The sequence below is a fragment of the Urocitellus parryii genome, chromosome 2 (genome assembly GCF_045843805.1).
Source record: "Urocitellus parryii isolate mUroPar1 chromosome 2, mUroPar1.hap1, whole genome shotgun sequence".
Lineage (NCBI taxonomy): Eukaryota > Metazoa > Chordata > Mammalia > Rodentia > Sciuridae > Urocitellus > Urocitellus parryii.
The window spans coordinates 214,686,454-214,713,292 of NC_135532.1; the positions used below are offsets into that span (position 1 = coordinate 214,686,454).

Consider the following 26,839-nt stretch of genomic DNA (forward strand, 5'->3'; position numbering starts at 1 on the left):
CAGTAAAGTTCAAAATAAATATTAAAGTGCAAAAACTGTTCTTTAAAATTAGGCTGTTTTATGTTCTTAAAACTCCTAATTTCTAGAATCTTCTCCAGGTTTTCTTTCATCGTTAATGACTTAATACATTACTAAAAGATTGGTGCTCTAATGTTCTAATTTAAATGTTGTTAAAAATTAGTAGCTCTAAAAAAACCTCAAAATTTTAGAGACGAGGCAAAGAAATCCAAAGCTAAGTGAAATCATCATCAATTAAATACCTATCTTAAAGGAATTTCTGAAGTGGCTGGTAAAATCATTTGCCTCCTAGGCAGTTTTAGGGATTATAACCATTGCACAAAAGCAAACACAAGTGTTTAATAATTCACAAATCAATTTTATCTCCATATTTCTCAAGGTGCCCAAGTTTAGGATAAAGTCAAATATCTACTGAGGCTACACAGGGAATGAGTTTATCACAACACTTGCCTAGCAATTCAGCCTAATAGGCCAATAATTTGTGATTCTTTAAAACCTCTGGCTACAAAAGTTATAAGTAAAAAAGGATCTAACAAATACTCAATTCTTACTTTACCATCATTTGCAATAGTGCAACAAAAATGGTGAGAGGTCTCTTTATATTAATGATTACTGAATAAATATATTTGACAAAAGGCTTTAATTATCCACAAAGGAATGAATTCAACCGACATTAGTTTTTGCTTGAAAACATTCTGGATAGCCTGGTAACACGGCAGAGATAGGTAACACAAACAAACATTTTTTTTGTGTGTATTTTTTTTATTGTTTGGAACACCAAAGTAACCCAAACTTCACATTTACAATAAACTTTTTAATAAAAATATGCTGTACATCATGTTAGAGATACATTATTATACAAAAGTTTTTGAGAAAAGTAAACACAGATACAGTCAAGAGAATGAACTGAATTGCTGTGATCTTTAATTTTTCTCCTCTCCTAAATGACCAACAACTGCACAATGTTATCTTTAGCCTTTATGAAACCAGCCCTGTGCTAACTACTTTGGCTTGTGAGCTATTAAGTACAGATTTCTTTAAAATCAATTAGTAATAAATTATTATTGTATATCTGATATTTTTCTATTTCCAGTATCACCAAAAGAATCATGTCTAATGATGGGAATTTAATTCTCTTCATATCTAGTAGCAGGGGTCAGGCGAACTACCTCAGCCTAGATCCAGAGATCGGCAGTCACTCCAAACTAATGCCCACACTGAAGTCTGATAATACAGAAAATTCTTAAACCAAATTATCCTTAAGGCATCCTAATGCCTCCTCCCATTATAATCAAGCCTCAAAATAGACTGTTTGGAGATATCTTGAACATTTGTTTGGCCCCTGCTACTTTATTAGCATATTTTAGAAATTATGATCTAAGAGCTCAGTTAAGTCTCAATGACACATTTATCTTCCATTATAAGATAACTATTGGATATCATCAATGGAACCAATTTAGATAGCAAGTTATGCTATTTAAATGAACACCACGATGATTTAACACACACATTTTCTCAGTAAGCCAAATAAAGGAATTTTTAGTGTGTGAACTTAAGATATGGTCTAATCTACCTTGAAAATATCTGAGGCAACTATGTCAAGATATACTTCCTCCTAATAAGTTATTTTCCTGTTTGCCAACAAAGAATTTAGAAAGAATTACAACCAAAGGAATTTTAGGATTTCAAAGTATAAATATTCCTAAGTGTTCTAAACATCATTTCTTACCTGTAATAACACCCACTGTTTACTAAATGCCTACCCTGTGGCGGATGTTTTACCCCCATTGAATAATTATGACACCTTGGTGTGTCAATGTCACTTTTACTCCCCTTTACAGGTGAGGAAATGAGAGTTCAGTGTCAACTTCTAGGCTTACAAGTTTTCTGGTCAGCACAGCATTTCCTTTTATGAACTTAAAAGAAAACATTAGAGCACCAAGAGAAAGCCAGAAGCATCAGCTCCAATACTCCACACCTGGAGCATACCAGTAATACCTCTACTGAAATCACTGATCCTTTAGTACTGCAATACTGCAATGGGATTACTGCATTCCTTCATCAAAATGATGGGACTATGGTTAGTCTGTTTTAACCACTCCTCCTTTATTTGCAGACAAGAATCTTATTTTGAAAAAGCAGTTTTGAACCTGCCAAGTATACACCATGAGTAAAGCTTACCTTTTCAAGTAAAAAAAAAAAGGGGGATGGACAAGAATTTATCATTAAAATTAAATATTGGTAGACACATTCAAGAAATACTGTGGGAATGTAATCCTTTTATGAATCTTACAACAGATGACTCTGTGAAGATGGCAACCAGTGGGCAAGAGAACAATAGGTGGTAATGAGGAAATAGTATTATGCCAGAAGCCTTAGAATGAGTATAAATGATAGCTATTCAGCAGAAAAATCCATGTCCCTTCTCCAAAAAGCCTGCTTTTACCATAATGTAAAAATTAGGTCAAGTGCATTTTTAATTTTGTTAAATAAACTTTTGTAATAGTTTAAAAAATCTTACTTCTCTTTTAATAGGTCAAAACTTATGTGACATTATTTTCAAGATTTCTGATTAAAAACCGAAGGCCTTTTTTCCTCACAACTAAAACTAAACTGCACTTTAGTTAAAGCACTTTGTTTAATAAAACTAAAAATGGTTTTCATTTTTACTTTGTCAAATTTTAAACCTTTCAGTATTTGAAAGGGCCTTCAATTTTTAAACTTCCATTTTAAAAGTTACAGTCAAAAGTAATCAGCAGAGGTGAAATATCAATAGCCTTGCAATGAATGACTATCCCTTTCTCATGGAAATTTTATTCAGTGTGTGGGGGGGAGGTCTGATAAGCCAGATAAAAATAATACGAAATGTGAAGAAAGATTTAAAGTTTAATTATCTGTATTGTGGCACTGAGCTTACTAAGTTTACTTTTCAAGTTTACTAGCTTTTTTTTTTTCTGTGTTATATTTTGTTCCACATGTTGGATGCAGAGGCTAAACTGTTCAGTAGTGGTAAGGAAAAAAGGGCCAGCCTGGGTGCAGTGGTGCACACCTTTAATCCCAGTGGCTCAGGAAGCTGAGGCATGTTCGTGAGTTCAAAGCCAGACTCAGAAACTCAGCAAGGGCCTGAGCAATTCAGTGAAACCTTGTCTCTAAATAAAATACAAAAAAGGACTCGGGTTGTGGCTTAGTGATTAAATGTCCCTGGGTTTAATCCCCAGTACCAAAGTAAGTAAATAAATAAATAGGTTTTCAAGATCTATTGTTAAATCAGAGGCAGGTACTTACTCTTCAGGGTTGTTTGAAAGCAGTAGTTATTAAACTCTTGGAGATCATGAAATCTTTCCACTCATTCAATGAATTTACTAAGCCCAGAGAAAAACACAAATGCACATAATTTTGTAAACAGCCCAGAGTGACCTACTATTCACGGACCACAGACAAAATTTCATTTCAAAATGAATTCATAACTGAAGGTGTATGTGGGTAGAGAAAATATGGAGAGAAGGGGTTGATCAGAAAATTCTATGATTCAGATTCTGTGACCCTGGTGCAACCATCTTATAAATATGAAAAAAGAAAAAAAAAAAAAAAAAGGCATTAGGGCTTGGGTTCTGGCTCAGCAGTAGAGCGTTTGCCTAGCATGTTCAAGGACCTGGGTTTGTTCCTCAGCACCACATTAGAATAAATAAGTAAAATAAAGGTATTGTGTCTAACTACAACTAAAATACATATATATTTTTAAGCATGACAACAAGCCACAAAGATGTTAAGGTTCTTTGGTTCCTGTGTGATGTTGCTTCTACTACAATTTTCATTACAATGTAGATCTCTTAAGCAACCTTCTTATTAAAACAAATCACTTTCCATCATTATGATAAATACTGCTAAATTACTTGTGATAAATTTTAGTTTCAAATCGTCTTTTATTATTTCCCAATCTGTATCCTAAGGGAAATAAAAAATCAAGTTGACTGTGGGCCTGAGCTCAGTCTTGAAGAGGCCAGAATACACAGAATGCCATTGGCTTGTACTATAAATGTGTGTGTATATACATCTGTGTGTGTATATGTATATTTATATCATCAAAATTTACAAAAATATCAAAGGAATAAGTGAAAGCATAAAAATCCTTCATGATAAACTGATGTCCCATAGTTCCTACACCTATTTCAGAGGTAACCAATGGTTATTCCCTTAAAAAAAAAACTAAGATGATAAAAGCAAATGTGTACACACACACCTCTACAAACATAGTGGGCTCACAGTTCTAGAATACTATAACATTCAGGAAGTAAGCATTATCTTCCCATTAGGAGAATAAAATGTTAGTTATACTTGGCAATAACTACTTCAAATAGTTCAAATAGATGCTCTACTGAAATTAACTGTGACATATTTTTATAATTTAAGCCAGCCAGACTAAGCCCTCCTAAAGATGTAAAAAAATTAAGTCATACCTTTCTTAATTGCAGTAGTGAGGTTGTAGATATAGAATATAAACTCCATCAGGAGAAAACTGAGGAGTCAGAGGGAAAGTGGTTCCTCAGGAGCTGAAACTATTACTCAGAAACCAGTCATTTTACTGCAATGTAGCAAAGATGATTTGCCATCCTACAAAAAATGCTATCAAAGTTCAGAGGTTTCAGATGGATAAAAATTGATCCAGACAAAGAAAAACCTATATCATCAAAGAAATATTTTTCTGAAACTGGAAGAGTAAGAAGGTATGTTAATCAAGAATTCTGTAACAATTTCTTTTACATAGGAGATTAATCATTTTTTGTACCAAATTAAGATGTGGAAATCCAAACATTTATTCAAGACAAATAAGCATGATGCCACCTTTGAGGTTTCTTATAAAACACACATTTGATTTAAGAAGATTTTCCTCAAAGAAAACTAGCCTAAGAGACCACTTCTCCAAAATTCACATTATTTTTAAGATACCTAACTTGGGTGGGGAAACTAATGATAAAAAAAAATTAACTTACCAAGAAGTGAAACAGGCTGGGTTACAGGAGGGGTAGGCAGATTCGTGGGTGCAGCAGGTGGCACAGCAGAGCCATACATTTTCACACTGTCACCAGACTCGGCATTTCCTCTAGCCCCAGACACCACTGTTGGAATGGGATTTCCAATAGATAAGTCTTTTGTAGTGTCTTCATTTATACCAGCGATAGTAGCTAAGGAATATAATTACATCAACATGTGAAGCTGAATAATTAATTATCTTCCTGGTCAACATTCTTCTGCCACACTATAGATCCTATTACTGGTTCATTCTCCCTTCTACCCCCAGCTTGAAAAGGTCAAGTAAACACAATGGAAAAACATGCTTACAGTTTGGGATGCTTATTGGTGGAGTGTGAGGAGGAGGAATGGATACTGGTGGAGTTATAGGAGGTGGGGGTCCAGGAGGAAGAAAACCTAAAGTAAGAAAAATAATGTCAACTTTTGTATCACTTCATTTCAGATTCTAAAAGAATGTCTTTTCAAACAACTTAGTGTACCTGGTGGTAAATGCATTGGATTGAATCCTGGGCGCAAAAATGGTGGTGGAGGAGGTGGTGGAGGAACACCAGGACCAAAACCTGGAGGGGGAATTCCCAAAGGAGGTGTGAATGTGGGTGGCTGAAGAGCACCAACTACAGGAGGACCCGGCTGATGTGGTGGGACCTAGAAAGAAACAAAAATAAAAATGGAATTATCCACCTAGCTGCCCTCACACAGTATATTTAGATGAAATAAATATTTTATTGCTGGAAAACTAAATGTTTCTAAATTTGTGCTTACTCTATCAATAAATTAGTTATAAGATACAATTTGTGATTCAATTATATAAATATGACATAAAGATAAATCAAATGAGAGAAAAGGGAAGTTTTGTTTTCTCCTTCAGGAATGCAAATTCACACTCTATTTCATCAGCATCCACTGGTGCTCTGAAAGCAAATGATACCTTTAAAAATGTTTCAAAGTTCAATGAATTTTGGGAACTCTAGCTCTAAGAAGTGCTACTTAGCAATCACCTAGTGGCTAAGAACACAAATCCTGAAGCTAAGTTGTCTCTACCCTCTTCTTAGGTGGCTACATGTGGGGGAAGCAAGCTATTTAAACTTTCTAAAATGGAAACATGCTGGGCATGGTGGTATATATATATGCCTGTAATCCCAGCGGCTTGGGAGGCTGAGACAGGAGGATTGTGAGTTCAAAACTAGCCTCGGCAAAAGCGAGGCACTAATCAACTCAGTGAGACCCTGTCTCTAAATAAAATACAAAATCAGGTGATGGGGAAACGGTTTAGTGGTCGAGTAGCCCAGAGCTCAAATCCCAATATGAAAAAAAGGGATATGTGCCAATATCACATAATTATGGCACTGAGTAAATACACATTAATTACTGGTACCTGACACTTTTATACTAAATAGCCAACAAATGCCAGCTACTGTTTATATATTAAAACATGTAATTTTCCCCTTACATTGAGAGAAAATCAAGAGACCAGACAACCTATTTTTGTGACAGATCAGATTTATCTGATTTGGAACTATGGATCAAGTATTTATAAATTTCACCCAAATGTTTTCTCATTATTATTATTATATGCTAGGAAATATGCTGAGTGCTTAACACACATTGTCTCATTTATTCCTCAAAAAAACTCTGACCTAAGAGGAACACAAAGCCAAAACTAGGGAAAGTTAGGTGCTTCGCTCAAAGCCACATTGCTAAGTACAAACAATGGAGCTGGAACTCAAACGCAATTCTATCAGAATGTGCATTTTTTCTTTTGAAGCACCAGGTGAATTAACTAGATAGCAAAGGTTTTTTTTTCTAATAATATACTTCTCATTATGTTAAATGACACTCAGCTTATTAACTAGCTTTCAATATCTGTTAAAAAAAATTCATGATGGCACCATTGAAACTGAAGATTAAGAGGCTCCCCTTCCCTCAAAGCAGCTGTACTGGGTGCATATCCAAAATCCTTCAGAAAATAATATTCTGAAGAATAAAGGACCCATAAGAAAAAAAGAGTATGTACCTACAAAACTAATAATTAGAATTAATGTCTAGAATATTTTAAGACAGTGAACAATCTAAACAGATGGTAAAGCAATATATTTATGAAAAGAAAGTGTTATAGAGATTATAAATGACATGATATGCCAAAATATAAAAAATATGCATATGTATGTACTTGTGGTTCTGACTGAATCTAGACATATGACTACAATAAGATCTATAAAGGTTTAAACTATGTCCCAAATATTCTCACCTGTGGAGGTGGCACTGTTATAGGTGCAGGAACAGGAATAGGAGGTACAGGCACAGGTAAAGGTTTAGGTATGGGTGATACTGGTTCTGTATGTGAGCTTTCTGCACCTCCATTTTGAGCAACTTCATTTTCAGGCTTCTTGGGAATTCCTTTCCAATCTATAAAATTTAAAGAAATGTAACAATGAGATTATAAAAATCGGAACCAAATTAATACAGAAATTCCTATGTGAATTTTATAAACAATAATTATTTAAATTAAGGAACAATAAAAAACATGGAAAAAAGTGCTTACAGTGTGCTAGCCACATCCTAAACACTTATGTATACTAACATTTTCACAGCTATCTAAAGTAGATTACTATTATATTCCCATTTTACAAATGAGGAAAGCCAAGACAATTTGCCCAAAGTCGCATTCCTACTAAGTGGTAGGGGATTCATCCCAGACGTACCCTGCTCTAGAGTCTGTTTTTTTTTTTTCTTTCTTTTTTTTTTTTTTTTTTAAAGAGAGTGAGAAAGGAGAGAGAGAGAGAGAGAGAGAGAGAGAGAGAGAGAGAGAGAGAGAGAGAATTTTTAATATTTATTTTTTAGTTCTCGGGGGACACAACATCTTTGTTGGTATGTGGTGCTGAGGATCGAACCCGGGCCGCACGCAAGCCAGGCGAGCGCGCTACCGCTTGAGCCACATCTCCAGCCCTCTAGAGTCTGTTTTTAACCACAGGAGTGTACTAAAAAAACTTTCTCTAATAACTCGGATATCCTCTCACATGTTTCCACATACCTTCTAGTCAAATGAAAAATAGGTAAGTATCTTTCCATTCTGTCCTCTAGAACACTAATCCATCAGAGATTCTCCTTCTCTTAAAGGAACACCCCCACCCCACTGTGTATGAGCTTCAGGACTACCACTTCCCCAGCCTTTTTAGTTTTGGTTCAGAGCCTCTCAGATATCTGGAAGATAGTAGGTCTGACTGTCTGAACAGAAACCAAGCTCTATCCTTAAGTGAAGGCACCATGCATCATGGAAGGATAAGGTGGCGTTTGGGAATAGTATAGCACTTTTTTTTTTTTTTAACCTAATTCTGGCTCTCAAACATCACTCCTACTTCAAGATTACTTTGAATGCTCATTCTATTTTCCAAGCCACTTTATGCCCTTTGTTCCTGTTATCTATTAATCTATAGGTCATGCCTATATATTTTTCTATTTTTCCCCACTGCAATCTTACTGTCAATCAGGCATCTGTAATGTTAATAACCAGAGGTAACTGAACCTTCTAGTCTTACACATTTTCTTTTCATTGCTTCTCTGAACATTTAAAAATTTCCAAAGAAATTATGATGAAGCACTGCATTAAAGTTGAGTACCCCTTATCCAAAATGCCTGGGACTAGAAATGTTTCAGAATATTTGCAGATTTTACAGGCTGGACCATCTATAATTCAAAAACCTTAAATGTGTAATCCTCCCAAATCCAAAACTTTTTGAGCCTTGTGTTGGTGTTAAATCTCTAAAATTTTTTCTTATAAAGAACAAACCAGATATTTTATTAAACACACTTCCAAGCGAATAAATGAACTGTAAAAGAAATGACAGTTTTACCTGGGTTAAGTGTATCACTGTCCAACATTCCTCCTTCACAAAAACTCTCCAGTTCCTCAGGCTTGACTTTGTCCCATGGAATATAGGTAACGCCAAGTTCTACATCCCAATACTGCTTGTAATCTGCTTTTATTCCTTTGTTTAAGGCCCAGGCAATCTATTTCACCATTAGTGAAAATATGAAGGGAAAAGGAAAGTAAGTCTTAAAGAGTTCACTACTCCACATCATGCTACTCATTTGGATGTAGGAAGTAAAGGAACATTGGCACTAATTATTTCTGGATCTCAGACTTTTACTCTCAACATGAACTGGCTATACCTTCATTTTGTCCTCAGCTGAAAATTTCAATGGCAACTGCTCCTTATCAACCCTCACCCTGACCCCAACTACCCAGCCCAGCTATTGTAAAGCTCATAGAAAATAAGTTCATTAGAGAGACTGAAAGTTTCCTATATAGCCTGGCATGCTGGGTGTCATTTTTGAAAGTCTATGGAATCCTGGCAATTAACATTAGACAAAAAATCTTTTTAATAAAACAGGACTTTAGGAGCCAGAAAGAATGGACATGTCTGTAATTCAGGAGGATGACAAAGGAGGACTCTTAAGTGCCAGGCCAGCCTGGGCAACTTAGAACAATCCTGTCTAAAAAAATAAAAGGCGTGGGGATGCAGGTCAGTGGTAGAGCGAACTGGGTCCATGCCCAGTACTGAAAAACAAAACAAATTGAAACAAATAAAAACGTTAGGACATTGATGAAACAATGCCTTTGATTTCTCGGGGTGGGGGGGCGGGGAGGATATGAAAGGCTTTGTACCTGAATCATTTTCTATATCATTAACAATCATTTTTCACAGTTCATTTTGAGATAGTAATAAATCTCAAAAAAATATGCTAAAACACATTTTATTTAAGGCATCAATCAATTATATTTGATGACACAGTATCTATCTTAAACAAGGGGATAGTCTACAGCTATACTTCTGTGAGGCCCTGGGTTCTATACCCAGCACCTCCCTTCAATTCCTACTATGCACTGAACATTTAAAATTGTGTTTTAATAAACATTATAGGTTTTGTTAAGAATTTTAAAAGGACATATCTGAAATGCCTCAAGTCATAACTAAGCCCAAATTAGTTTTTAAAAAGCAACATATTAATTCCACATTAAAATAAAAATAAAAAATAATTATAAAACTGTACCTTTATGGATTTTTGATTTACTTTATAGTTTCCACGGCTCAGTTTCTGCAGGGCACGATAAGCATCTTGCCTATGAACCATAACAATATAGGCACAGCCCCTGGGAGGAATCATCTGCTCCAAAACATTTTATTACCAAGGAAAAAAAAAGGCAACAAGATATAATAACCAGGTTCAACAGTCCTACTCCTCACCCCAACAGCCAATGCAGAATAAACTATGGCCAAAGTCACTTGCCATAAGTAGACTTTCATAGAAAAATTTTAAAATTAAACTTTACAGTCTAAGAAATATTAAATGCAGAGTGCTGAGCACAGACTCAGAACACCTAAACATGCAGCCACAAGTCCATAGACTTCTACAAGTCTATGGAAATTATAACTCAAATCTCAAGTCCTTAATTTCGTAAAATGATATTACTCACATCTGCTCCACTTTCATTAAATAATTAAATAAATACTCACATTAATTGATTCAATGGGACCAAACTCTTCTAATAGACTGGCAACGTCCTGTTGAGTAGTCCTTTTGTCCAGCTGTCCCACCCAGAGTGTAGTACTGCAAACTGAAAATAAAAGAATGATTGTAAAAATATTCACATTTAATAAGTAAACTTCATGTTACATTTTTAAAAAGTTACATAAAATATATGAGCACATCTATGATACCCAAAGTTTAACACAGAAAATTCCTATACAAAATTGTTTAAATTTAGAAAACTGTATTAGCACTTCTAGAAATGGAACCAGAATAGTTAAAGGCATACTTAAGAGTTAGAAAAACTGGTCTTTTTATACTTAGACCAAAGATCTCAATGAAGTCTGAGGTCAAAGAAGCAATAATTTGCCCAGTCACCTTGCCAATAAACAGTAGAACCAGGACTTGAGTCTAAGTCTCTTCATTTAAAAACTAACTTGGTGCTTTATTCACTACATGGAGATATCCTTTTCCAACTCTTGGGTGTCTACAGTTTTTCTTTTATGATGTATTCTAGGCAATAAGCTTTATAGAGTCAGAAATTTTATATGCCCCAGAAATTACTATGAATTAAAATCTTTATAATAGTTACTGATTTATAACAAGAATATAGCATACCTTATTAAACATTCTAAAGATATCTGATGAGATTCATGTAATTATGCAAGTTAATATATCCTGTAAATGGTTAAATTCAAACAAGACACAAGAAAGCAATATTTGGAATAAAACAACATAGTGAAAATATTTCATTTATGGCTCTGCTCACGGTTATAAAACATGTTAAACCAACCATATAAAAAATAATGCAGGAAGTTTGAATACAAAGGGTTGTTTACCACTTGCAGTTTCTGGTTTGATTTGAGGCAGGCCTTTTTGTCTCCGTTCCCTCTCTTTTTCTCGATCACGCCTTTCTTGGGATCGAGATCGAGGAGAATGTCGGCGTCTATCCCTGGACCTTGATCGGGAACGTCGATGACGAGACCTTCGAGATCTAGAACCAGATCTAGATCGTCTCCTTTTTGGTGACCTAATATTTTTATTAGGAGGATGGATAATACATGGAGAAAAAAATAGAAAATACATACTCATATTAAGTTAGAGGGGAAAAAACAACTAGGTAATTTAATGTTTTGGATATTTAAGATTAGTCAGGAACTCATTTTAAAGATCTTTAGTATGCCTGAGGATAGAGAGCATGCATATAATTTAAATAAGAAAGGTTTTCAGCCTATAAAAGTTATCTATCATCTTCAGTTCCTCTGAAACTAAATTATAATGTAAGAAGTAAATTTTCATGGTTAAGGCACTGCTACTTTAATTAGGAAAGTCTTCTTTTCTGCAGCAATTAAATACTTAACCCAAGAAGGCTTTACTCTCTCACTTCTGTTGGTTGATAAAAGTTGTAAAGGAACTTTGAGTATATTCTTTTTCTAATACCATGTTACTCTATATAAACAAGACACCAGATCAACTTGAAGAAAACATGGGTAAGATGACAGACCTTAGATTTTTCTTTTTAAAATCAGTATTTGTGTTTCTGCTTTATCCCATGTATGAATATAAAGTGCTATTCATTAAAATAGCCTTATTTGTTTTTCACCTATATGTCTTCTAAGACATATAGGATTGGTAAGACATTTTCTCTAAATTACCTGGATGCTGACCTAGATCTTGACTTTCTGCTATCAGACATATGCCGCTTAACTTCTGGAATACAAGGCTGTTCCACTTCCATTTCCTTAAAAACAAAACCATCATAAAATAAGAAACTGTGCAAATTCTAGAGGCCAAAATTTAACAAATACTAAATTAAAAAACTCTTGCTCCAAAGAGATTATGTCTTCATCTTTTAGTTACTTGGGACCAAATTTCTAATAAAGTGGTCATCACTTAACAAAGCAAAAATGTCATATTTTGGCAATTCTCTATTTCTGGACATTATATAACACTTTAAGACAGTAAACTAGGCATTGATTATGTCTTCTATACTCTATCTCAAACCTCAGAGATCCCTGTGGAAACCGGAAGTATTATATGTCCACTTTCCGGGTGAAAAACGTGGAGCACAGATAATGAGGGTTTAATATATGCCCACAGTGTTGTTTTTTTTTTCTTCTTCATATTAAAAAACAAAGATGGCAAACAGAAAAGCAGAAACGTCCATAAAAATCAAGGCAACTTGTGACTCTGTGTACAACCAGAGATATGAAAAATTGTCTCTATATGTGTAATATAAACTGAAATGCACAGTCATATATAACAAATTAGAATTAAAAATATACATAAAGTTAAAAAAAATCTAAGTCAACCAAAACAATAATTAGCAATCTAATAAAATTTTACCTGCTGATGTGGCTTCTGTGTAAGTTGTTCATTTTGTGCCTGAAAAGGAGGTTGGAAAGTCTGCTGTACTGGTGGAGTTGGAGGAATCACAGGCTGTGCCATGGGAGGAAATGGAGGTGTAGGAAGAAGTCCATATCCTGGCATTTGTCCATTAGGAGGAAGTGGAACCTTTAATTTTTAATTAGATTAGATTTTAAGTAAAAGCTATCAAAAACAATTTGGAAAATGCTTAGTTACTTTATATAAAACTAAAATACCTTCTATAAACATCAATCAAGGAAAAGCTACAATGACATTCAACAATGTTTAACAATTTCAATAGTATAATCTTTCCTGGAAGTATTGTTACACACTCAAGTATTAGATTAAAAATCCTACAAATCATTTCAAAATTATGAATATACTGGTTTGACTTTACACATTTGAAGACATAGCTTTATTTACATAAGGAAGCACCATGATAGGCTGAACTTAAGTCAAACGCACTCTACTGTGAATTGTCTTCTTTCAACTTCTTTCATGGCAAGTAAGCCTTTTGGGAGAGTGATTTCTAGGTTTACTTCTTTTTAAATTTACTAAGAGAGTAATTTCAACATACTCAGAGTTTCAAAAAAAATAATGATTTAAAAATTTTTCATTTCATTCATAATACCAACTTAGCAAACCACAACTTAACATTATTTCTGCATGTACAATTCAAGCACTAACACAACAAATATAATATACTAATGTCACAAAATCTTTCCAATTATTATAAACTTATCAGTAATTGCTGGAAATACAGTAATTCATGAGTTTTATTCATATTTTAAACAGGTTTTTAAAATACTTTCCAAACATCACCAACAAGTCTCTAAAATTAACTTCATATTATAAAATATGAAGAAGAAACTGAAATAAATACATATTAAGAGAATGAATATAGGGTAAAGAGATGTCTTAAAGTCTTTTCTAAAAAGACTACATAAAGTATTATTTCCCATAGCTGGCTTGTACAAGAGAATCCAACAAGATAATCACTGTAGCATTGAAAAGAAGAAAATCAAAAATCAAGATTCTCTAGAATGATTGTAGTACTGAAGGGATATACTGTGTGTGTTTGTGTGTCGCGCATATATATATTTTGTATTGGGGAATGAACCCAAGGGCACTCAACCACTGAGCTACATCCTCAACCTTTTTTTGTATTTTATTTAGAGACAGGGTCTCAATGGGTTGCTTAGGGCCTCACTAAATTGCCAAGGTTGGCTCTAAACTCACGATCTTCCTGCCTTAGCCTTTCGAGCCACTGGGATTATAGGCATTTGTCAGTGAGCCCAGCCATGCTCTGTATTTTTAACATGCCCTCTCCTTGCTCCAATAATTCAGATGCATAGCCAAGTTTAAGAAACTGAATTAGAGGACTTACTGAATCAGATTCAATGAACGAATCTCTAACTTCCTGTAAATCTCCAGTATGCTCCTTTAATTTCAGATTTCAAACTATATTTTCTGAACATTGAGAGTTGAAGGCTCTAAAGTATGTAACTGTACAACATGCAGAAAAATGGGAAAGAGCTATGTAACTAAATAAGTGAGTTTTTAAAAATAGAACTGTAATGTCTCTCTAAACTATTTTAACTAAAATTATAACAGTCTTGTGCTCAACAGTTATTAATTGGAGCTGCTGTATTACTTAACCACACAAGTTAACAGTGGTCTGTGAAGCACAAACTACATTCTCTAAGGAACAGATCTTGAGTTATTAAAACTCAGTTGCAAGAAAAATGCCCACACCTGATGGTGTACTGGATCTTGTTGCATTCCCATCATTCGAGGTGGAAACTGATCCATATTTGGATGTTGTGTATAAGCTGGCTGCTGCATGCCATCTCCAGGAAATCCACTAAAAAAAAAAAAAGTGAAGAATCTTTTAACTCATTTAGAAGCACTTAAGATTCTCAGACACATCTACGTTATAAAAACATATTGAAATGTTGTCCAAAAGTCATTAGTACTATATTCTCAGTACTATTTCTAACACAAAAGCCATTTTTAAATTCTAAATCTAACAGGATACCTTCTATTCAAGAGAAAATCCATAATGTTCCAATTTTACAAAATAATCACTCCATAAAAAAAAAAAAGTTGGGGGTTGTGGTGGTGGCTAAATGTTACTCAAATCATACTTCACAACTATTACCAACTTAGAAACTCACAATGTTGTCTGTGGGGGAGGTGGTGAGGTGGCAGTGGGTGCAGCAGCAGCGGGTGCAGCAGCAGCGGTAGCAGGTGTGGCTACAGAAGATGCAGGAGGAACAGCAGGAACAGGTACTGCAGTGGTGACTGCAGCATCTTCTTTCTTTGATTCTTCCACAGCTTCTGGCTCATCATCATAATCAAATCTATCAAGCAGCTTCTGGAATAGGTATGCCAATATTCCATTTTAAAATTTAGACTAGAATTAAGTCTAAACAACAGATGCTTAACATCATCATTAACCCCACCACAGTGTTGTATATAATCTAATTTTGCAAGTGTCCCAGAGGATCTTGGTTGAAAGACAATTTTTACACAAATAACATTTTGAAAAAGACAGAATTTTTTATTCAGCTTTCCTTCTCCAATTATAAGCGCAAAATTTTCTGACCATTTTCTATTTGCTTAATCTCATAATTAACTGAGCAGTGTACTTATTTTTCCTAAAATATTCATTTATTTAAGACTAAAAACCTCTGGAACTTTGTGTACATAAAAATGAGTGTACATTCTTAGTCAAATGTCAATGTATAAGATAACTTATCCAATCACTATGAACACACACAGTGAAATATCCCTATATTGCTTGTTCAAGATTATACTAATATGATAATTGTTCATTAGTTTTTCAACATCTATGAAAATAAATTCTTATCGTTAAAATGTCAAAAAAAGAGAATATACTAATATGAAAAAGAAAATGGCACAGGATACAGACACAGAGTTGTCTCACCACATATTCACTAGCTTCTTTTCGAAACTTCGGAGCTTACCATAAATTTCTATTAAAAATAATCAGAATAGGTGGGCACAGTGGTACACACCTATAATCCCAGGGGCTTGGGAGGCTGAGGCCCTAAGCAATTCAGTGAGACCCTGTTTCTAAATAAAACACAAAAAAGGGCTGGGGATGTGGCTCAGTGGTTAAGTGTCCCTGAGTTCAATCCCAGTACCACCCCCCCAACAACAACAACAGCAACAACAAAAGCCTGCAATGAGATCTAGTTTGTTCTTTTTATAGATAAGGAAACTAAACCTCAGGTAATTAAGAAATATAACCAAGATTATTATGTCAATGAATGGTAAAATCAGGATGTTGACACTGGGCCTTCAAAGCCTTCAGTTTTTAGCTTACAACAAGCAAATTTTTCCTTCAAGATGTATCCATTCTACTCATGGATTTCAAAGTCAAAACTCCCAATGTTCTGTGATAGTTCTGCCTATAGACTGTGGTTCTACTTCACTGAACAACAGATTTCTAAATTAGGAAAGGAAGGAAGGCCCCCTTTTCAACAATACAGTATGGAGGACTAAACCAAGTATAAAGTGTTTGGGACAGAGCTAACTTGTGCCCCAGCCCCACATCAGGGGATCAAAAGTTCTTATTATAAACAAACATTTCATATTTTCTAAACGTAAACTCTTAAGCCCCGGTACCTTGCTGTTTTACACATATTAGTTTATTTAACTCCTGTGGCAGCAATAAAATATAGTTATTGCCATCAATAATTTACTCTAGTAAATACTGAACATTTATCTAACTCCACATCAGGATAGTGATAGGAGCCAAAGTTAAAATTCTGATTTTAAGTCTCTTAACAAAAACAAAACTTACGATCTTTGCATTTTATTACAGATCAATATTTCTTTAAAGTTTTAAGATCTATACATGTTGCTCTGACAAAACAATTCTACAATTAAAAACTATCATCTATCCCAAAGTAATTTTTGATGCTTTTAACTGAAGATCCACAAAACACTGAAATTGACAAATTCTCAGTGACTAGCTAAAAATAGACAATTTTATGAAAAAGCACAGAATTCCTTTTTATAAATTTGATGTAACAAACACTAGCCAACCCACTTAAGGTAAAATACACTTGAGGAATTATAAGTCAAATTATAAGAACACCTACTAACAGGGTCTTTACTTAATATTTTTATGGAAGGCCTAGTCATTGGCAGAAAAAGAAAAAGACATGGATACTGGAGAGAAAAAGTCAAATTTAGTAGCTACTTAGAAAACCCAAGAGAACCAACTAGAAAACTAAAGCATTTAATACTGTGACCATTTATAAACTAAAATAAAATCAACAGTTTTTCTGTCACATGAAGAAAGTATCATTAAACTAGTTAGGTCAAACTCTAATCCAGATGAAGGTATTTTTTAGAGGAGATCACCACTAAAATCATATAGAGTAAAGCAGACTACCCTTCCTAAGGAGTAGGCCTTAACCAAACAGGTAAAGATCTTGAGAATAAAAACTGGGGTTTCCCGAAGAAGGAATTCTCAACACTGCAACACAGAAACCTTGCCTGAGTTTCCAGTCTGCAGGCTTACAGAATTCAGACTCGGGTCTGCAATGATAACTCTAATCTGAATTTCCAGCCTGCTGACTTGCATGACAATTCAAATTTTCTGGCCCTAAGTGCATGAGTCAATTCCTTAAGATAAATCTCTTTTCATCAATTCATATAATCACTGGTTGTCTCTCTGGTGAATACTAATACATATGACCATGAATAAATAGCCAAAGAAAGTTTGAGAAAGTAGGGGGAACACCTGGATATAAAACATGGCATATTACATGCTGTGGGTATAGCTCAGTGGTAAAGTATTTGCTTAGCATGGGCAAGGTCCTGGGGTCAATCCCTAGCTTACATGTTAAGATGTTACAACTGGGGCTGGGGATGTGGCTTAAGCAGTAGCGCGCTCTCCTGGTATGCGTGCTCAGCACCACAAACAAACAAAGATGTTGTTGTGTCTGCAGAAAACTAAAAAATAAATATTAAAAAAAAATTCTCTCTTAAAAAAAATCTCTAAAAAAAATTCTCTATAAAAAAATGTTACAACTGATTATGAAGCAGAAATAAATATATTAGTGGGATAGAACACTGTTAAGCTAGACAAAGAAAGATGGAAATTTTAGTGCATTAAAAAAGTACTGAGGGAGAACTGGCAATTCAAAAAATATAAAGATTCAACTAGATTTCAAGAGGAAATAGAGACAAAAAAAAAGCTACTAGAAGAATAAATTCTTTTAAAGTGCAGGTATGGAGTTTTCTGAATCAAAATACAGAATAAAAAACTAATAAAACTACCAATGTAAGATTTTACATTGTTCCTTAAACTGGATATGAAAGAATACAACAAATATGTTCAAACTAGTATAGAATTGCTTCCCTTTATATTTTATAATTTCAATATTATTTGTTTTCTCTAATAAGCACGTATTTCTTTTTTCTTAAAAAAAAATGCACCCAACCTTTTAATTAGTAGTCATTCATAAATTACTAGGATACAATGAAAACCAGCATTCACTACATGGATTCTTAATTGGAAACACTGGCAATAAAGCTTATAATTATCTTATAATTAGAATGTTGGAAAGAATTAGAAGTTTTAGACATTATGAAACCAAAGATATCATTCAGTTCCATGATTTTCAAACTTTTGTGTTTTGCAACAAAAACTTTTAAAGTAAAACGAAATTTCACATAGCCATACACCCAATTAAAACAGATAACAGTGGAGCTCTGTGGGTTAAACTTCACAGGAATCTCTGAAATGTCCATGTTTAGCATACCCATGTCCTTAGTCAAAGCTTCTTAGATGTACTTAAGGAACCATAAGGTCCAATACAGCAGCTGAAAGACACTGAACCAACCAAAACCCTCACATTATAGATATGGTAACTAGGGTCTATAAACAACAAACACAGTAACTTGAAGTCTATATATGTAGGAGAATGGCTCAACTGACCGGTCCAGTTAATGGAATCCTATATATTAAACGGCATTTATTTAAAACTGTAAATTTAAACCCACTAGCAGTAACATCAACAATAAAGTGAGACGAAGAGTAAGATCAAAATAAGCAGGTATGTTATTATGAACAGTTAATGAAAAGTATATATCCACAGGAAATTCATTCTGAAAAGATATATAGCAAAATTTTATAGTAGTAGTTTCTAAGGATGCAGTTTAATGAAGAATTTTCTTGGGTTCAATTTCCTTCATTCCATGAAAACTTTTGCAATGAGCACATCTTATATTTATAACCAGGAAAAATAATCAACATTTTGATGTTGAATAGGCAGAAAATGTCTCAAATCACAAACAATAAAAGGAACAACCCATAGCAAAGCTACAGAAGGATAACTCCCACAATCCAAGCTGAGTGATACAGACAGTGAGGTGGGTGTTGTGAGAGAAGCGTACCTTGTCAAATGCAGTTTTTTGTTCAGGTGGGGGGAAAGCAGCTTTTTGTTCAGGTGGTTGTGTAGGAGCTGTCTTTAACTGAGCCGTGATAGCCTGAACCTGAGCCATCACAGCATTGTCAAGAGCGGGAGACTGTGGTTTTGGAGGTTGTTGAAAAGTCTGAAGGATCTGCTGAAGCTTAAAGAATGGGAAAACTGATAAACCACACAACAAAGTATAATCGGAGTAAAAAAGTTAATTTACTTAAAAAAAATCCATCTTTTACTATTGGTTAAGTTTGTGAATGGAGATATTACAGTGTGCACTGCTAAAAGTTAAAAATGTATACTGACAATCTCAATGATACAAAATGAAGGTAAAAGAAAAGAGAAATACACTTAATTGTGAACAAGGTAAAATGAGTTTTTCTAAAATGTGGAAAAATTCTCTCCAATCAATTTTTAAATCAATCAGAAATGCTACTAGAATTGTGAGCAAGAACACTGGCCACTTAGGAGTTCTAAAGTTGTCTTCAAAGATGTATTGTCATTACCTTGTTTTTCACATTTGTATTTTTTTTATTATCATATGTAATTATCTCCCTAGTGAGGGCCTCTCTTGTTGAAAAGCAGACGTATTTCCTCCCTTCAATGTGCTTATGAATGAAGAATGGAAAAACAAGAACTGATGACACAACTTAACCATGCAACAATTCAATCGTTGAATAGGTAGCTTACCTGTTGGCCTTGAGTTGTCTGAAACAGTTGAGCCACAGCAGCAAAAGCATCAGAGCTGGGCAACTGTGGTACTGCAGGTATGGAGTTCGGGGTGGTTTGTGGGGGTTCAGAAGAAACTTTGACTGGAGGTGGAGGTGAGCCTTAAAAAAAAGGGAAGGGGGAAATTAAAACCTAAGAAAATGCTAACTTACAGTCAGGTGCAGTAATGCATGCCTATAATTCAAGCAACATAGAAGGCTGAGGCAGGGGATCACCAAGCTTGAGGCTAGCCGCAGCAATTTAATGAGATCCCGACTCAAAAAAAAAAAAAGTCGCTGGGTTCAGTGGCACAGGCCTGTAATCCCAGCAGCTTGAGAGGCTGAGGCAGGAAGATCCTGAGTTCAAAGCCAGCCCCAGGAAAATCAAGGCACTAAGCAACTAAGTGAGACCCTCTATGTAAATTGGAAAAGGTGGGGGTTAGGTAAGGGATGTTGGCTCAGTGATCAAATGCCTGAGTTCAATTCCCGGTATAGTCACCTTACAATTTTCTCTTTTTAAACTCCTTTATGGTTCTTTGCGAAAATAAAACTGAGGTTTATACTGTAACAAGTAACAAAAGGATATTTTCATTAGGAATAGAATTATAAAAAAAGGAAAAAAACCTACCTTCTAAGATGTAAACTTAAGTTTCCTTTTAAAGGAAAAATTTTACCAATATAGGCAGTTACAACATTATTTAAGTACACAGACACATATGACTCTACCTTCATTGTTGGTAACATTTTCTGCTACAGGGGCAGCATTACTGGTTCCAGCTGCCATGTCCAAAAGAGGCTGGATAATTTCAATTTTGAACACTCCATTTTTCTGCCAAAGGTTCAGCACACGAACTATTTTACTCTGTAATGTATGAGAAAACACGAATGTGATAAATATTTGCATAAATAATTTGTTATATTACTTTTTTACAAAAAAGGAGAAAGACCACCTAGGGCTAACATTTCCATTGCTAAGTCTGTTTCATAAGCAGGAACCCCGCCATCAATTATAATTCAATTAAACTACACTAATCAGGCCTTTCCTTTGGTGGGGATAATCTAGGAAGACAGAATATCGAGAAAGGGATTATAAAAAAATATTATTTGAGGTTTTCACCTTTTTTTGAGTTGTTGTTGCTGTTTAATCTTTCTTTTTTTATTTTTTATTTTTGTAGTTGTAAATGGACATAATGCTTTTATTTTTATGTGATGCTTAGGATTGAACCCAGTGCCTCATTACATGTTAGGCAAGAGCTCTGCCACTGAACTACAGTCCCAACCCTTAACTGTGTTTTATTTATAGTTACAAAGAAATTCCACCATGGACCGAAAAAAAGAGAAGTAAATAAAAAAGAAATTTCTTTAGAATAACAGTTAAAATAATTAAATATTTTAGAAATTGCCCTATAAATGAGAAGCAAATTCTTCTGTGACCAAGTAAACTGAAGGAGATCCAGATGTGTTATTCATAAGCACAATTTTTATCTTCCACTCAAGGAATCATTCCTGTTTTTATTATTTAATACATCCCCCAACTCCCTAAGAGCACTCCTCTTTTAAGAGGCAGAATCACAGCCTCTGGGACAAGAGTCCCCTGTGTTTCTACTTTACTAGCCAAGTAGTAAATCGGTTGTCTTTTTCCTTTCTCTCAAAAAAAAAAAAAAAAAAAAAAGAATAAAAACAATATTTTCACACCCAAATTTATAATAAATGTCTCCATTCTTCATTATTGAGTATGTTTACCAGTGTAATTTCTTCCACCAATTTATTATCCACTTATTGTATCTGTAAATATTTTTCAACAATACATTGTAAAACCAACTATATATGTAAAAGGAACCAAATACTATTATCTAATTGCTAATAAATAAACACCAGCTACTCTAGCACTTCTATATGCTGGGAAAGACTATTAACTATTGGCCCTTTCCTTCTAAGCAGTAATCTGAGATAAACACTTCTTTTATTACAGAATTTCTTCATCACAACTATACAAAGCCTATCTTCCCAGCCGTATTTTTTTTTTTAAAGCAAGATTATGCTTCTAGAGCATTTTTTTTTGAAGTTTATTTTATTGGGGTAAGGAACACTTTTAATACAAGATCTATTCTCCTAACAAATTTTTAAGGTACCATGCTATTCAACAAATCTCTAGAATTTACTTGAGCTTAGCTAAAAAAATTAGACCTGTTAATTAGCAACTCCCTTTCCCCCTCTTTCTCCAGCAATCATTTGTTCTATAAATTTGGTTCCTTTCATATTTCAACAGTACTACATTCCTGAAGAATTTCACAAGAAAACAAATATGAAATGACCACTGCAGAAAACACTGGGGTTTGGCTTCAAACTTACAAAGATCACTACATGGAAATTTTATCTAATAACATAGTAGGCTTTAAATATCTAACACACAATTAAATAAACATAAAAATAACAAATCCAACAAGAATCCAAGTTTTTAATTTAAGAATTATTAACTATACCTTATCTTCAGATGGACAAAGATATAAATATTGGAATGTGGCAGTTATGTTTTTAGAGAATCTTGGCCCAAAAACATCTTTATCAGTTCCAAACTGATGACGAGACTGTCGCACAATTGAGTCAATTACATATAATCCTGGAACCTTGTACTCTGGTTTACACTGCAAGGGTAAGAATGTAAAGTCAGTACAAGAAAATCAAACTCACAATCATTCATTACTTTCATATTATGCAACCTTATTCATCCAATCACTGTTTAGAAACTACTCAAATGTTTCAGCCATCTTATTAGCTAACTTGTCAAATTTCCCACCAGTCCCTAAAGAATACCATTCTTAGATACTTCAGACCCAAGATTTTAGATGCATCTGATTCCTCTCCCTCCTCCAATTTCTCAGAATTGATATTACTTTATTAAACCCTAAGCCACTTTCATATAAATTCACCTAAGAACATCTCTATTTCCAAAACCACCTTTTAAAATTATCAAAAAAAAAAAAAACTTTAATTTTTTTCTCCCCGTGATGCTGGGGACTGAACCCAGGGCCTTGTGCATGTGAGGCAAGCATTCTAACAATTGGGCTATCTCCCCAGCCCTAAAATAACTTTAAGAATAAATCAATTTTAATTCTACTTAAGTACAAAGTTAGAGGAATAAAAGTTTAAAGGTAATTTTTGATATACAAAATTAACACATCCCTCCCCCCAAAATAGAGAAATAGGCACCATACACATTTCTAGTAGCAGTGGCGTAAGGTACCCTTAAGGAAGACAATTAGTAATAAAAGCAAAGCCTATCATTCAACAATTACTCATCTAGGAATTTATACTATGGAGAAGAGATGTACATGTACACATTTTTCCCACAAGGCTAGTTATCAAAGCATTTTCTATAAAAAGTAAAAAGTCAGAAATATCTAAATATCCAGATATAGGGAACTGGCTGAGTAAATCATGATAACAATTATGCAAAGAAGTATTTTGCAGATGTTTAGGAAAAACTCAGTGGAAAAGTAGGTTAACAACCAACATCTGTCTCCATTTTTCTCTTATAAATGTTCATGTACATAAACAAAATGTAAATATATTCAAATGCAAACATTCGAGTGATCAGGACACAGTGGCTATCTGCTGCTATAAAAAGCTCCCACTGATAAAAACATTAGTATGTACTACATTGCATAGCTCCAGGTCAAGAGGATAGGATAAAGTTGTCCAAGACTATTCTAGGTCTTCCAGAGACACGTGTGCTAATTTAACCTCACAAGTTAGAAGACAACACATAAATGCAGAACAAATTAAAAAAGGCTTAATCATGATGAAAATAGGAAAAACTGGGAAAACATCAAAGTAATTTCATCTGAAATACTTGAATGTGAGATAATGTCAACAGAGTAGATGGACTAAGGGTAAAGCAGGCCCATCAGGCATATAAAGCTCGTGGCCCAAAGACAGAAAATTTTGCTGTGAGACACGACAAAAAACTTGAGTGCCCAGTTCACAGTAAATGCTTAATGAGATGCTGCTATAAACATTTTTTAAACTTCTAGTGAATAAAAAGAACATCTAAAGGCTACTTTCAAATACAGTGGCTTTAGAAGAAAACATTCAAATCACAATTTACAATGTAAATTACAAATATGCATCATAAATAAAATGAGTTATAATGAAATAGTTACCTTTTTGATGAACTTTTCTACTATTTGAACTACGTGCTTATAAAGCTGAAAAGAATAAAAAAAATTATTGGCAAGTTTAATACTTTCTACATTTCCTATAGTTTTCAAAAATACTTAATATTTATAGAAAAAAAAACCTTGAAATGTATACAATTAAAAAAACTTATCAAGATAATACCAAAGAAAACATAAGAAATGATCCGAAAGCAACAAATGGGGAAAAAATCATAAATAAGAAATTAGAAAGGAATTAGCTAAAACAAAAACTACAAAATTAACCCTAAACAGAAGGTCCTTCCATTGGATTTTTTGGGGGGAGGGGGCAGGGATTGAATCCAGAAGTAATTAACTACTGAGCTCATCCTCACCCCTTTTTACTTTGAGACAGGTTTTTGCTAAGTTGCTCAGGGCTTCACTAACTGGTGAGGCTGGCTTTGAACTTGTGATCCTCCTGTCTCAGCCTCCCAAACCACTGGGATTACAGGCAAGTATCACTATGCCCAGCCTTCTATTGGATTTTTAATCAATAAACTTTCATAAAGCAGGATATTAGGCAATCTTATAAAAAGGAACAACAACAACAACAATGGAATTAGAACTAAGCAATGCAGTTTCTATAAAATGAGTCATTTAAGTGTGATCTTGGGTAAGCCATTTAAATTCATGGAGCCTGATATATTTTTTTTCCTTTCTTATAAGAAAGAAGCTAATAGCTGGTTTATAACAAGGATTAAAATGAAATAAAGAAAAAAAAAAACCTGAAATAACATACAATTGAAAGGCACACAGTATTATCATGAACCTTCAGCAAAAGCATATTAGTGTCCTTGATGAATACCATTTTCAAAATTTCAAAAACACTTTTATATTAAATATACTTATTTTATTCTTACCTTAATAGCTTTTATAGCAGCTTTAGTAATGAGAATCATCTTGGCTCTAGAGATGGGAGGTTTCATATCCATAAGTGAAAAGAGCTTTAAAAAAAAAAAAAGTAAATTCAGAGGTCAATTCCCTTGTTCTACAAAAATATTTACAATCCAAAGAGAATACAAAACTGTTGGGACTAAACAATTTGGCTAGTAAGTAAAAATCATGAAGTTTCCTACCTTAAAAAATAACAACACTTAGAAAATACAACAGAAAAATATCATATTAAAAATAACAGGGCTGGGGATGTGGCTCAAGCGGCAGCGCGCTCGCCTGGCATGCGTGCGGCCCGGGTTCGATCCTCAGCACCACATACCAACAAAGATGTTGTGTCCGCCCAGAACTGAAAAATAAATATTAAAAATTCTCTCTCTCTCTCTCTCTCTCTCTCTCTCTCTCTTCTTTCTCTCTCTCTCTCTCTCTCTCCTCTCACTCTCTCTTTTAAAAAAAAAAAATAACAAAGAAAAATACTTCGTGGAATTTGAGGTAAAAATATTAAGAAATTTGCAAAACTTGTAATAGAAAAAATTATAGGACTTTATCAAAGAACGAAAAAAATGATTTGAATAGAAACAAACACCACGTTCCTGGACTAAATGTGGCAATAGTGGGACTGTCAATATTTAATGCAATATAAATTCAAATCTCTTTTGAGATTTTAGAGAACTTCAAATAATTCTAAGGGTCATATGGAGAAAACAGGCAAGAAACTTTAAATGCCATTATAAAGTTCCATTAATCTGTGATGTAATATAGGAATTCAAAATTTCTTCATTTAGTCAATAAGACCAACAGCCCATTATTAAAAAGTCAACACCTAAATTTAGCAAATCTTACAACAATAATCAAGTGCTCCCATGAGATCTAACCACACTTAATACTTCTTCCCTCAAAGATTTAAATGTAACCAAGAAGATTTAAATCTAACCAAGAAAGTTATAAAGATAAAATCCTGACAAAAGAAGCTTATATCTATCTAGCTTCTTAAATTCTTGTGTTTTGTTTACTTGTAGACATACACTCACTGGAGATATTAAGAAGTTATTTTGAAGTACATTTCAGGGATTCCTAAGCATTATCAATCTTCTTTTGAATCACATTTCCATTCATTTTTAATTAATATCAATATGCAATTATGGACCCAGTGGATATTAACTAGCTGCTGCAAAGAAGCAAGCCTAAAGAGATTCTGTCGTAGAGTGCCGAGTGTGCTTGAAGCCCTGGATTCAATTCTCAGTACTGCCCATCTCCCTTGTCAAGTCTTTTTTCCCCAAGGTAAATAGACCTACCTGGTAGCATATCCTAAAAATTCATAATTTTCAGTTTTCCAAAACTAGACACAATGGTACTACAGATATCAGTGACAATAATTTCAGAAAAGACATGAAATGCTGGATATAAGACCAGATACTCTAAATAGAAAAGGGTAGAATTTTTCTATAAATATTAAACAAATGGGAGAAATGCTTAACATCCCTATTTACATAGGGATTTTGTGAAAAGAGATTGTCTAGGCTGTGATTTTTAATTTCATTATTTTATTTACCAACATTATTAAAAATTTATCTTGGAGAATAAACACTAAGTGAAAACAATTAGAAATAAAATAGTCATCACTGAAGCTATATAA

General features: G+C 34.0%; 1 protein-coding gene across 4 annotated transcripts in view; it reads right to left on the reverse strand.

Moving 5' to 3' along the window:
• Scaf4 (SR-related CTD associated factor 4) overlaps positions 1-26,839 on the reverse strand; it is a 59,254-nt gene that overhangs the window by 10,846 nt on the left and 21,569 nt on the right. Inside the window, exons 2-19 of one of the 4 annotated variants that reach the window (XM_026393549.2) lie at positions 25,173-25,256; positions 24,280-24,324; positions 22,600-22,761; positions 20,843-20,978; positions 20,100-20,239; positions 19,384-19,560; positions 15,123-15,322; positions 14,701-14,809; positions 12,925-13,092; positions 12,246-12,319; positions 11,418-11,608; positions 10,566-10,666; positions 10,102-10,215; positions 8,901-9,057; positions 7,298-7,455; positions 5,529-5,694; positions 5,359-5,445; positions 5,010-5,135 (exon numbers count right to left, since the gene is read on the reverse strand). In XM_026393549.2, coding sequence (XP_026249334.1) covers positions 5,010-5,135; positions 5,359-5,445; positions 5,529-5,694; positions 7,298-7,455; positions 8,901-9,057; positions 10,102-10,215; positions 10,566-10,666; positions 11,418-11,608; positions 12,246-12,319; positions 12,925-13,092; positions 14,701-14,809; positions 15,123-15,322; positions 19,384-19,560; positions 20,100-20,239; positions 20,843-20,978; positions 22,600-22,761; positions 24,280-24,324; positions 25,173-25,256 — 2,395 coding nt within the window. Of the gene's footprint in view, positions 1-5,009; positions 5,202-5,358; positions 5,446-5,528; positions 5,695-7,297; positions 7,456-8,900; positions 9,058-10,101; positions 10,216-10,565; positions 10,667-11,417; positions 11,609-12,233; positions 12,320-12,924; positions 13,093-14,700; positions 14,810-15,122; positions 15,323-19,383; positions 19,561-20,099; positions 20,240-20,842; positions 20,979-22,599; positions 22,762-24,279; positions 24,325-25,172; positions 25,257-26,839 lie in introns of all 4 variants that reach the window. The other 3 variants (XM_026393547.2, XM_026393548.2, XM_026393546.2) reach the window with 3 other exon arrangements.